Source organism: Sprattus sprattus (assembly GCF_963457725.1).
Source record: "Sprattus sprattus genome assembly, chromosome: 8".
NCBI classification, from domain to species: Eukaryota; Metazoa; Chordata; class Actinopteri; order Clupeiformes; family Clupeidae; genus Sprattus; species Sprattus sprattus.
In genome coordinates, this window is record NC_137927.1 from 29,142,211 (window position 1) to 29,156,287 (window position 14,077).

General features: G+C 43.4%; 1 protein-coding gene across 1 annotated transcript; it reads left to right on the forward strand.

Annotated features, from left to right (window-relative positions):
• The first annotated feature begins 5,413 nt into the window (after nucleotides 1–5,413).
• guf1 (GTP binding elongation factor GUF1) lies at nucleotides 5,414–13,946 on the forward strand. The gene is made up of 17 exons (XM_080843389.1): nucleotides 5,414–5,877; nucleotides 6,030–6,141; nucleotides 6,424–6,572; nucleotides 6,675–6,755; nucleotides 7,962–8,039; nucleotides 8,122–8,205; nucleotides 8,308–8,372; nucleotides 8,666–8,869; nucleotides 8,975–9,114; nucleotides 9,487–9,610; nucleotides 10,252–10,384; nucleotides 10,776–10,919; nucleotides 11,606–11,739; nucleotides 12,334–12,435; nucleotides 12,683–12,802; nucleotides 12,895–12,931; nucleotides 13,049–13,946. The coding sequence occupies exons 1-17, from the start codon at nucleotides 5,677–5,679 to the stop codon at nucleotides 13,181–13,183; spliced, it is 2,043 nt and encodes a 680-aa protein (XP_080699515.1). The 5' UTR covers nucleotides 5,414–5,676; the 3' UTR covers nucleotides 13,184–13,946.
• The last annotated feature ends 131 nt before the right edge of the window (nucleotides 13,947–14,077 follow it).

Sequence of the window (14,077 nt, forward strand, 5' to 3'; positions counted from 1 at the left end):
ACTCTCTTAAACACACACAAACCCTTTACAAACTCACATGGATGCACACATACAATTTACTAAGCATTGCACCACTGAAAATTGCTATTGCCCTTGCTTCACCTGTCTGTCCCGTCCAGAAATTGAAGCGATTACTTTATGGTCTGGTTGTCAGGAATCAAACAGCGGAGCTGTGCACTCCCTCTCACGCAGCAAGAGAGAAACGGGGGAGAAACACAAAGCACACAGTTACCTGCTGGAGACACACACACACACACACACACACACACACACACACACACACACTCACACTCACACTTACACACACACACACACACACACACACACACACACACACACACACACACACACACACACACACACACACACACTCGCACTCGCACTCGCACACGCACACGCACACGCACACGCACACGCTCACGCTCACGCACACGCACACACACACACACACACACACACACACACACACACACACACACTCACACACACACACACACAGGTACCTGCTGGAGACATGTCCACCTACGGGGAATGAATGAGGCAGCCCAGAGTGTGTGTACACAGCACACAATGTTGTCTTCAGCGCTGAGTAGGTCATCACGCTCCTGAATGTCACGATCGCACTGCCACTGCTGTGCTAGATGGGCCAACCAAGGTTTTCATTGTTGATATATGAAACCCAAGAAAGGGCGATTATAATGACATTTTGTCTGACTTTCATTCTATTACAGGGAACAGACAGGACGCTGTGATCTCAGGCCTCAGCTCCTAATGACTGCATCAGATTTCACCTGTCATCTCTGATCACAGCATCCCTGCACGCTTCCTGCAATTAAATCTTATTACACCAAGTGCCCAATATGCTTTTCAGATCTGCGGTGCCTTATTACAACAGACAAGCAATTTCAGTGTTTAAAATTAACTCTGGATTTTTTTTTTTTCATTGAACTTGGATGGAAGGGACATTTTGTTGTTAATGAAGGCAACTTATTTGTGTACCACAGCCAACCATAATGCAGTCATTATATTTAATGGCCATGCTTCCATTTTGTCCTATCCTCCCTCAAACCAGTTGAACTGGTTTAACTTCCAGTAGCTCTTAGTCCTCAACTGCGTCTCATGAGGGATTTCTGCCCCACTTTAAACTGCATTCATGGTGTCCCCTCCTCTCTCCAGAGATTGACTTGACATTCGAGTCTCAATAGGAAGGGTCTAATAAAAATAGACAGTGTCTCTGCAAAATGACATATGCATCATGAATTCTTCATGTGTAGCTCAATTCAAGCTATTTCTCTAGTTGCCATATAGACTGGAGCAATTGTCCCCCCCCCCGTCCTCCCACCCACCCACCCACCCACCCCGCCTTTTTGAGTCTTGCTGCTATAATTAGAATAGTCCCAGGCCTGTTTCTGCACGGCTCCTAGCGAAATGTCTGATCAAGGATCACACAGTCGAATGATCAGATGCTCAGCATTCAGCCGTCCTCTGAGTGGTAGCCCACGGTTTCCGCCGCACCAATCTGTTGTTCCAAGCCGCGCAGACCCTCAGAGCCGGCGCTATGACTAGGTGGCACGCAGACAAAAATCAATTTGTAATCAATAGCAGTAAAACAAATTGATTTGTATTCAATAGAAGTGCTGATTTTGTTGCTGCGGTCCTTTATCCCATATGGCTACAGTCTGAGTCGATAGAGGAGCAAAAGCTCGGGATAGGCTTGAGTAACCAGTGAGAGGCAATCCTTGTTTTATAGGGTTTGTTGTGCACAACAGGATGACAATGACACATGGGTTATTGTTTCAGTGTGAGGCGACTGGAAGGGAATATAATGTTGTCCTGCTAGCACCTTTACCTTGAATATGACTGTTTGAATAGTTTATAATGTCTGTATATGGTTATACCCAGTTGTGATACCACAGTGTTGTGTGCTATGCGTGTATACATGAGGTAATTGATGTGTACTTTCGAAAACAGTGAGGAAATGGTTCTGAGTGTACTGTGTTCTGAGTGTACTGTGTACTGAGTGTACTGTTTTCTGAGTGTACTGTGTTCTGATACTGTGTTCTGAGTGTACTGTGTTCTGAGTGTACTGTTTTCTGAGTGTTATGTGTTCTGATACTGTGTTCTGAGTGTACTGTGTTCTGATACTGTTTTCTGAGTGTACTGTGTTCTGAGTGTACTGTTTTCTGAGTGTACTGTGTTCTGATACTGTGTTCTGAGTGTTCTGTGTTCTGAGTGTACTGTTTTCTGAGTGTACTGTGTTCTGAGTGTACTGTTTTCTGAGTGTACTGTGTTCTGATACTGTGTTCTGAGTGTACTGTGTTCTGAGTGTAGTGTTTTCTGAGTGTACTGTGTTCTGATACTGTGTTCTGAGTGTACTGTGTTCTGAGTGTAGTGTTTTCTGTGTGTACTGTGTTCTGATACTGTGTTCTGATACTGTGTTCTGAGTGTTCTGTGTTCTGAGTGTACTGTGTTCTGAGTGTACTGTGTTCTGAGTGTATTGTGTTCTGATACTGTTTTCTGAGTGTACTGTGTTCTGATACTGTGTTCTGAGTGTACTGTGTTCTGAGTGTACTGTTTTCTGAGTGTACTGTGTTCTGATACTGTGTTCTGAGTGTACTGTGTTCTGAGTGTATTGTGTTTTCTCATTCAGGTAATTGGAAGTAAAAGCACAGAGCGTAGAGAGAGCCTTTTCAGGGCGATGGCTACTTCTGTGTTGACTGATTTGATTGTTAATTCAATATGACAAACCCCTATCTGCTTGCTTGTCTTGTAATTGTTTGAGAGAAAAAAGTATCAGACGAATTCACTTTCATTACCTCTTTGAAATTAGCAGGACCAAGACACCTATTGGTTAACAAACTTCTTTAAAGATTGACCTACGTTACACACACTGACAGAGGCCGATGACATCAGCTTTGATGGAGGGGAAAACTAATTAGCATTTTTAGATAATTGAAGCCAAAATGTGAACCACAAAGGCTGCTACCACATTTGTTTTAGAGTGCTGGCCACAAGTAGACTGGATTGCGGCAAAAATGGGTATGTGGGTGGCTTCTCTCTCTCTCTCTCTCTCTCTCTCTCTCTCTCTCTCTCTTTCTCTCTCTCTTTCTCTCTCACTCTCTCTCTCTCTCTCTCTCTCTCTTTCTCTCTCACTCTCTCTCTCTCTCTCTCTCTCTCTCTCGCTCTCTCTCTCTCTGCCACCAGTGCTCCATAATGGTGGTTGCCTTGGCGCTCCCCTTTCTCCAACAATTATAATCACCAACTATGGCTTCCAATCTCCCTTTTAACCTTTATGCGGGTGAGGCAGGAGGTATTTGATTGAAGCCTTCCGCCAGGTTTATACAGGAGAGAAGCTGAAGCCAAATTGAAGTTGGATTGAATGTGGGCAAAGATCAGAGATGAGGCCATTTGTCGCCTGGCTGGGTGTTTGGAGGAGATTACTTGAAATAACTCCAAAAAAAGAAATATTGCAAAAAAAAAAACGCTGCCAGATCACACCAAGACAAACGGCCTCCTTCTCCACACAGGTCAAGTTGGTCCAGAGGATGCGTGTCCATTGACTGAGCAGATTTAAAGAGATGGATATGCTGTTGCTTTGCCCTTCATTTCACAGCGCTGAAGATTGCTGCAGTGAATTGCAATTTTCTTGTCTGTTTGAGCTTGCTTTTCCCTCCAACTACTGCGTGCAGGTGCAACACAACACACACGCACACACACACACACACCACACACACACACACACACACACACACACACACACACACACACACACAACACACATGCACACAAAGAACATATCTAAAGGGGGGTGGGGGGGCGGGTGGTACACCTCTTTCCTCAGTGAATTCACATTTTTATAACAGGGGAGGCAATGTCCCATAGCTACTCTTGGCTCCAGTAAATGAAACCCATGGACTTCATCTTAAGCCCCGTGCCTGACACTGTAGTCCACACTCTATCTTACTTCCAAGTCCAATCACTATTATCAGTGTGTGGGGTTGTACCCTGTCAGTCAGAGAACATCCATTACCTTCCCCCGATCTTTCACACACCAAAGCTATGGCCAGGTTTGTGGAAGAAGACAGGATATAGACAGACGTAAAACGAAAACCTTGGATGTTACACCGGTGTGTCTTGCCTCTATGGTATCATATCATTTCATGCTATCTGATAGCAACAACAAAATAAACACATTCATACACTTTCTATGTGAAAAAGACATTTTAGGTGTTGTGTATATTTTTGCTGGTTTGAAAATGCCATGCATTTGGGTCATGTGAAACATCTGGCATTTGGCAACACTTTTGAGGAAAAAACATTAAATTTGGAATCATCTTCATAGTTTCATGAGAGAAAAAACAGAATATGAAAGTGCACTTGCTTCTTGCACAGAGACAGATACATAACTCTGATGCAGTGGGAGGGCAATAAAGACACTGTAATATATTTGACAGGCAGTTTATGCCATTTTTATTCCCAATTTAACCTGACACACCATAAATAAACAGCAATGCATTTAGTGAATCAAAAGTGACTCCACCCTTCGCATCTGTAATACACGAGCCTGCAAGAGAAGAGAATAAAATTATGTGCATGTTTAATTGTGTGTGGTCAAGTCTGTTTGTATACAGTCTCTGAGCATATCTGTATGCTATGGTCATACATCTTTGCGTTCATCTTTCTCTTCAGTATTTGTGTGTGACACAACAAATAAAGGTCTTGTACATATACTTCACGTGTCATCTGAATTATACTAGAGATAAGCTGAATAGGTCAGAGATAAAATAGGCATCCACTGGCACAGAGAGGGGCTCGACTGGGGTAGATATCTCTCTGGAGCCAACAGGTATAAAGGCAGCTGAGAGACATTTCATTTGATTTCTTATCTGGGCAGCTTTCAGGATACATACTTAGTATGAGTGGGTTGCAACGTTGCCATGGAAATCCATTCTTTACGTTTCTTTTGACTCGTGCACATGTTTTGTGTTCGTGGTGCCCCCTTGTGGCAATAAAAGGAACCACCGCCCAAAGTATTGGCGAGGTATTCGAAATTATGTTGCCACTTTGTGGACAAATTAGCTACAAAGAAGAAAACGTATTGTTCGAACGGTTACGTGTAAGAGATATGTTATCCCTTCAAACATATTTATAAGAGGTGTATGTAGCCTAGATAAGCTTTAGCTTTAGCCTACATACGTTATTTCACATTTCGTTATTAATGTTTAAGAATTGAATATCTGACCTGACCAAACGTTAATAGTGCATCACAGTTTTGTTGACATGTTTTGTATAACATCGACAGTACAACATCGATCGACAGTACTACGATCCTGGTATGAGAATTGTCAGCACTTTTGCGCCTGTATCTAAGTTGTTTACTACATTTCCCAAGATGTACTGCGAATATCCAAGATGGCAGCGTCCTTCATTGTCACACTAGTTCATATCAGGATTTACCAGGATTTAACTTTCGTGCAAGAAAATGTTCTTGATTAACTTGAATGTTCAGTGATAAATTAACGCAATAGGGAATTACTTTCTGATGCTGGTCGTCTGACTACGGACATCTCCAAGTAGCCTGACACTTTTAGCAGAAGGGGAGAGCTGTCAAAGTGTTAGCTGTGGTTAGCTTCCTTGACTTGTCACTATGTTGGCTAGCTAGCAAACGCTCCAACCATGCAACTATTTTTATTTAATACGCGAGGGCAGGTTATGCCCTTAATGAGAGGTTTTCTTGAATTGAAAATATGCAAGATTAAAAGACGTACCCAGGCCTACAGCACCGTCTGCACTCTGATTAGACACCGGTGGATGAAAAGCGCGTTGATATGTCTACCAAATCAGCTTTGCAAAGATTACAGCTCCAGTACAGAGAAGGTATATACGTTAACATATTATAATACACATCCTATTGTAAATACGTATTAATATCTGCCATAACTATTTTGTTAATGTCTTTCTTTTCACATAAAATAGAAATTGATAAGCAATGCCTTTTGATGGGTGTCCTCTCTCCTTCAATCTCGTAGGGGGCTATTGACCTGTCGAACTTTCCTGTCGACAAGATAAGAAATTTCAGTATCATTGCCCATATCGATCATGGAAAGAGCACCTTGGCTGACAGGCTTTTGGAGATAACAGGTAAGCCCATTGGTCCATGTTCAGAATGTTGTTAGATGATACTATTTCAATCGTTTTTAGCACTTTGCATCATGTATGTCCCAAATTATCTGAAATTACTGATGTGTATGTAATACAGTCACAGCATCAAAAAATAATGGAGTTTCACAGCATGTATAGGAGAGTTATCACCTTAATCATCCTGACTTAGGGGATGTGTGGCAATAACAAATAAATCAGCAAATGATTGATCTCCTCATAGCTCAGTGACCCATTTACATCAGCTCATTCTTTTGTTGTCAGGGGCCATTGTAAAAACGGAGAAGAACAAGCAAGTGCTTGATAAACTACAGGTGGAGCGTGAGAGAGGCATCACAGTCAAGGCCCAAACTGCCTCCTTGTTCTACACATACCAAGATGAAACGTACCTACTCAATCTCATTGACACGCCGGTACGTTTGCTTTGGGCAGAAACTGTGGGTACATTTCTCTTCTGTACTGACTCTGTCATGACGTTCACACTTCTTTTTCTTTTTACTGTGTTCTTTGTTAAGGGTCATGTTGACTTCAGCTATGAAGTGTCTCGGTCCATTTCTGCATGCCAAGGAGTTCTTCTTGTTGTTGACGCCAACCAGGTGAATTATAAACATAGGCTACCGATCATTGCCGTATGTGCATAACTGTATTTCTTTAACTTATATTGTTGACTTACTGATGCATCTGAATACAATTACCATTTCAGATGTGGTTAAAAATGTGTTCTGTTAAATGCTGTTAGCATTAAATACCATTATCATTAAGTTCAGCCCCAGGGCCTGCAACAATGGCACCCCTGAGCAAGGCACTGCTGCGGGGGACTGTCAGTGTGGTTGGCTCACTGAAAGTGGCTCTGGATAAGAGTATCTGCTTACTGACAGTGCAGTGCAATGCAATGGGAAAGTGCTTTTAAAGGTACAGTTAAGGATTTAGTTGCATCTACTGATGAGGTTACAGATTGCAACCAACTGAATACTTCTCAATTTCCAAGCATGTATGAGAAGCTACGGTGGCTGTCATGTGCCAGAAAGAATGGGACAGGCCCTCTCTAGTGCCAGTGATCTGGTTTGTCCAATCTGGGCTACTGTAAAAACATGGCAGTGCAACACAGCAGACTCTGTGGACTATGACCTGACTCCTTATGTAGATGCAAAGGGCTCATCTTAAGCTAAAGATTCGTAGTTCCAGATGCTTATACAGTAATGAAAACATAATTATGAGCAGGAACGTCACACAGGAGTTTTGAAGGGCAGTTGCTCTGCCCTGGAATAAAGGGGCAACACGTACATTTTTGTCACCGCCGCTGCCACACCCCCGTCCCCTGGATGCATATTTTGTGCAACTCATTTTAAACTCTTACTAACCGCCTCTGCCACACCCCCGTCCCCTGGACGCATATTTTGCGTAACTCATTTTAAACTCTTACTAACTGCCGCTGCCACACCCCCGTCCCCTGGATGCATATTCCACGATTTTTTTATCTAGGCATACATAAAGTTCTGCAGCCATAATACTATTTAAAATATATATATATTTCCTTCGGAGAGGCACCTTTAGTCGAGGAGGGCAAACGGGCAGTTTCCTGAGCAACCTTAGCCCCCTCCTGTGCACGTCCCTGATTATGAGTACTATATTCTATTTCTGCTAATAGATCAGCCTAAATTGTACATACTGTACCTTTAAGTGCTTTCACAGATTAATTGCCATGCACACTGTGCTGTCAGTCAAATGAGCATGGCTTTTGTATTCCAAAAAAAATGCTTCTAAAACAGAATTTCATTAATTGATTTATTTCTTGCTTCAAGGGAATTCAAGCTCAAACAGTGGCCAACTTTTACCTGGCATTCGAGGCTCAACTAACCATCATCCCAGTAATAAATAAGGTACACGGACAACATTAATAAAATGTCTAACGCTGGTTGAAAAAATGCTGTATTTTAATTGATGTTTCTGTGCCGCTGTCAGATTGACCTTAAAAACGCTGACCCAGAGCGAGTGGAGAAGCAGATTGAAAGGGTCTTTGATATTCCAGCAGCGGAATGCATTAGGGTGAGTGTGTTGAGGCCAGGCCTTTAAAAGCAGATTTGTGTGTCTGCCAGCTCAGCTCTCCTGACTCCTCTTGTCTTGTCTGGGCTGTTCCGCTGTCTGTAGATCTCTGCCAAGCAGGGCACCAATGTCCATCAAGTCCTCGAAGAGGTTGTGAAAAGGCTCCCGCCGTGAGTCATGTTTTTTCATAAGTAGTGTGTGAGAGAGTGTGTAAGACCCAGACTCCTGATCTGTGTGTGTGTGTGTGTGTGTGTGTGTGTGTGTGTGTGTGTGTGTGTGTGTGTGTGTGTGTGTGTGTGTGTGTGTGTGTGTGTGTGTGTGTGTGTGTGTGTGTGTGTGTGTGTGTGTGTGTGGCATACATTGGCTGCAGGGGAGACATGTTGTCACTTGTGTTGAAACATGCACCTCAGGACGTCCATAAGCGTGCTGACAGACCCTGTTTCTTCCTCTCTTCCCATTGAAGGCCCTCAGCCAGAGCGAAGGATCCCTTCAAGGCCCTGGTGTTTGACTCCACGTTTGACCACTACAGGGGGGTCGTAGCCAACATTGCTCTCGTTGGGGGCCAGGTGTCTAAAGGGGATAAAATTGTATCTGCCTACTTGGGTAAAACCTACGAAGTGAACGAGCTTGGAATCCTTAGACCCAATGAAGCTCCTACAAAAACACTGTAAGCATCTTCTGTTAACTGAAAATTTGTTGTTAATGTTTTTTTTTTTGTATGCTATCATCATAGTTGTTATACTTAATAATCTTTAGACTACCTCTATTTAAGGTATGCAGGTCAGGTGGGGTACATCGTTGCTGGGATGAAAGACGTTGCAGAAGCTCAAATTGGAGACACTCTTTATCACCATAAGCAACCAGTGGAGGCCCTGCCAGGGTTCAAACCAGCCAAGTCCATGGTGTTTGCTGGTAAGGACCAACACTGTCATTCAAGACTGCCAGCCAATGTTGGAAATGTTGGCAACTTACGTGTGTGTGTTTGTGTGTGTGTGTGTGTGTGTGTGTGTGTGTCTCAGCAGCTTATGGGTAAGCAAATGTCAGTGAAAGTTACTGAAGCTAAATGTTACGCAGTCAGCATTTCATTTTTCCAAAGCAGCCAACTTATCCAGGCTCAGGTCAATCACTTTAAGGACTCGTCCACTCGTGCTGTAAAAAACTATTTCCTGTGTAAGCGTTTGCTTCATTGCAGATGGCTAATAGATATAAGCCTCCCACCCCGCCACAACTTCTAGTAATAAACCTTTATCACTGCAGAAGTAAGTAGTGGTTTTAACGTTGCAGGAATGTACCCGATGGACCAGTCTGAGTACACCAACCTGCGGAGCGCTGTGGAGAAGCTCACCCTGAACGACTCGAGTGTGACGGTGCAGAGAGACAGCAGTATGGCTCTGGGAGCAGGCTGGAGGTGTGTGTGCTCACATTTCATATGCCAGCCATTCTCAGCTCCACTCCTGGGGGATTCTCTGCACACACACGCGCAAACACGCGCACGCACGCACGCACGCACGCACGCACACACTCACACTCACACTCACACACACACACACACACGTACATGTGAGACACACGCGCGCACACGCACACACGTGTGAGACACACACACACGCACACACACGCACGCACGCACGCACGCACGCACGCACGCACGCACGCACGCACGCACGCACGCACGCACGCACGCACGCACGCACGCACGCACGCACACACACACACACACACACACACAAACGTGTGACACACACACACACACACACACACACGTGTGACACACACACACACACACACACACGTGTGACACACACACACACAAACACGACTAAAATCTGCTATTGCTGATTAGCTGCATGTTATGGTTAATCAGGAGAGGCACAGCAGGTAGAAATAGACGCCACCCTGTATGCTGTTTTATCCATCCACAGCAGGTAGAGGGCAGTAGAAAGCAACGTTTAGAAGATAAAGCCAAGGCTGCCTGAAGGCCCTTTGTGTGTGTCCTGCATCAGAAGGACATTCTCTTTCCCATTTCTAAACCTCTCTGCCCTCCCTTAGACTGGGCTTTCTGGGCCTGCTGCATATGGAGGTGTTTAACCAGCGCTTGGAACAGGAGTACAACGCCTCGGTCATCGTGACCGCACCCACCGTGCCGTACAAAGCAGTTCTCACCTCAGCCAAGCTCATTAAGGCAAGCCTCACCATCAACAGCAGTCACCTAGGGGCCGGGTGGCAATGTCACTGCCCATTCTTCTGTCCTTCTTTATTTGTATTCATTATCATTAATGGTTTAATAACCTTTAATAATCAGCATGGGGTGTTGTATACACGCATGTCCAAGTAAACAGAAATAAAAAAAGAAATGTTCAAAAAAACGGGTGTAATTTTGAGTAAATAGTCCAGAATTGATTAGATAAAACAAAATACAATGCAAATGTATATTTTTTTATTTGATCGAAAAATAAGTATATCACTAATGCAGAACATTAATGCAAGTGTACGTTTGTTGGTCTGTGGGTGTCTAGTTCCTGTTCCTGTTCCTGTTCCTGTTCCTTACACACATTCAAATGTTCTCTCTGTAGGAGTACGGACAAGAGGAAATCACCATCGTGAATCCCGCCCTGTTCCCCGATAGGTCCATGGTGTCTGAGTACCTGGAACCAATGGTTCTGGGCACCATCATCGCCCCTGACGATTTCACTGGGAAAATTATGACGCTCTGTCTGGTAAAGCTTCCTCCCTCTGTCTTTCATTTGAAATGTTAAGAGTAGATGTAGCCTGATGTTGTTAGGCTATGTTAGGAGATGGGAATAGCACTCAGCAGACAGAGAGGGTAGGTGAAGAAAGGATGGCTGAACAGGAAGGCCAAACAGCCTTTAAGTAAGTAAGTAAGTAAGTAAGACTTTATTTATACAGCACATTTCGTACAAGATTTGCAATTCAAAGTGCTTTACATAAAATCAATAAAAGCAAGCAGCAGGAGCAGTACATGGAGTAAAAGATAAATACAAAATGATCAACATCGTATCAGAACCTGGTGTTCTGATAGGCTTACTAACATCATGATAAAATAAATAAAAAACCCTTAAAACAGTTTAAAAGAGAAATAGTAAAAATAGTGCAAGTGCTTTAACATCCATCTACCCTTAGCACAGAGGAAGGGCACTGCATCGTACCTTGTGGTATGATGAGTGTGTGTGTGTGTATATAATGTATTTTGTGTGTGTGTGTGTGTGTGTGTGACAGATAGGTACAAGACAGACAATAGGAACTTTGTCTTTTCTGGTCCAACTAATATATTTAACTTCAAGTTCTATTATGGAAGTCAGTGTCTTCATTCAGCAAATTATTTCCATAGAATTGATCATGGAATTGTGATTGTGGAACCAATGGTGTGATCTGATTGGTGTAGAATCGCAGAGCCACCCAGAGGAACATGGTGTACATCGATGAGCACAGAGTCATGATGAAGTACGTGTTTCCACTCAATGAGATCGTGGTGGATTTCTATGACAATCTCAAGTCCATGTCGTCAGGATACGCCAGGTGAGGAAACAGTCAGGATTCTCAGCCTGCACCACTCCATGTTGTCCGGCCAGTCCCAAACATCACCCTTTTGACCTTTTCATGTTATGCAGCCGCTCCCAAACATCACCTCTTGACCGCTCCATGTTGTATGGCCCATCCCAAACATCACCCTTTTGACCTCTCCATGTTGTATGGCCCATCCCAAACATCACCCTTCTGACCACTCCATTTTGTCTGGCCGCTCCCAAATATCATCCTTCTGACCACTCCATGTTGTGTGTCTGCTCCGAAACATCACCCTTTTGACCGCTCCATGTTGTATGGCCACTCCCAAACATCACCCTTCTGACCACTCCATGTTGTCTGGTCGCTCCCAAACATCACCCTTTTGACCTTTTCATGTTATGCAGCCGCTCTCAAACATCACCCTTCTGACCTTTTCATGTTATGCAGCCGCTCTCAAACATCACCCTTCTGACCTTTTCATGTTATGCAGCCGCTCCCAAACATCACCTTTTGACCGCTCCATGTTGTATGGCCCATCCCAAACGATCGCCTTTTGACCACTCCATGTTTTGTGGCCACTCCCATTCACCCTTTTGTTTTGTGCAGCTTTGACTATGAGGACGCAGGCTATCAGCCAGCCGACTTGATTAAGATGGACTTCCTGTTAAATGGGAGGCCAGTGGAAGAACTCACCACCATTGTGCACAGGTGAGGACACCCAGATTACCTTTTACCCGACCCACAGTGAGCTACAGACAGGAACCATTTTGCTTCAACATAACTGGCCATTTAGGCCCCTTCTAGAAACAATGTGCCACTGTGTACTATGCCTAAGGACATAGTAAGTGTTTGTAATGAAAGGAATGTGAAGACACGAGGGTTTGTAATGTAAGGAAGTGAGATTGAGATGTTGCCCCTTCTCTCCCTCCCCCTTGAATCGGTGTCCTGTTCTCAGAGACAAAGCATACAGCACAGGCAAGGCTATGTGCGAGCGCCTAAAGGACTCCATCCCGAGGCAGATGTTTGAGATCGCAGTGCAGGCAGCCCTCGGGAGTAAGGTCATCGCTAGGGAAACGTAAGTCAGAATCGACGTCTGACCAGTCGGTCCAGTGACATGAAAACAACGAACTAACTAACTAACTAACGATTCTCTTTTCTTTTATGTAGGATCAAAGCATACAGGAAGAATGTTTTGGCAAAGTGTGTAAGTACTTTACAAAACAATCTCTTCCGCAAACAAAAAAAAATGACATCATGGAAACTTCTGTTTTTTTTTGTCTGTCATGTAATACATTTGACTTTTTCTCCTGTTGTGCCACAGTACGGAGGAGATATAACCCGAAAAATGAAACTCCTTAAAAAGCAAGCAGAGGGGAAGAAGAAAATGCGTAGCATTGGAAATGTGGAAGTTCCCAAAGATGCATTCATCAACGTTTTAAAACGGAAGGAGAAATAATACGTTAAAGAATAAGTGAAGATAACCACCACAGAACCACTGTGTGTGACGCAATGACTTCTGGGGAGCCGGAGTGTGCCATCATCAGGCCACATATGAATGAAACACAACGCTTAACACAGAGGACATGAACATTACACAAAAACATGAATGAAACACAACGCTTACTGGTGAATTCACATTACACACGCAGTCACACAAGATTCATCTGGAGACGTTTCACTGAATTGAAAAGATTTTTTTTTAATGTACGATGCTTACAGTACTCTTGAAGTAAAAGAGAAAGTGTAATGAAAATGGTGAAACCTCTACATTCTTTTCATGTCACCTGTGGCCTTGAAAAGTGAAGACAAACTGCTCACATTTCATCCGAAAATAAGATGACTTGTATAAAGTACTTTGAAATAAATGTTCATATAAGTAATGACTGAATGGGAAAAAAAATGTCTATCTGCCATACAGACATATGGCCAATTAATGCCCTATGATTTTAGTCAGTAAGCAGAGACTAAACAGACATTGATTAGAGAAACACTGCACCAGTAGACAAGGGCCCAAAAACACAGAAGAATAACTGTAATAACCGCCAAACACATAGTACATTCAGATTAGCCTAATTGAAATGAAATATTATTTAATGATCTAATACTTCAGTTGACGAGAAAGAAAAGGTACAAAAACAAGAGTGTAAGAGGGAGTGTACAGACAGACGCCATTCTGTTTGCTACTTGTTAAATTTGGACCAAAACAGAACCGAGTTTTACAGAACCGGTCAACAACACAAGTAACATGACGGGCCAGCCAGCGTCACCTTAGAAAACATATCCCTTTTCATAACAATGTACTCAAGCCAGTTTAGCTCAATGGAATCAAGCCAATTTGGCTCAAACCCTG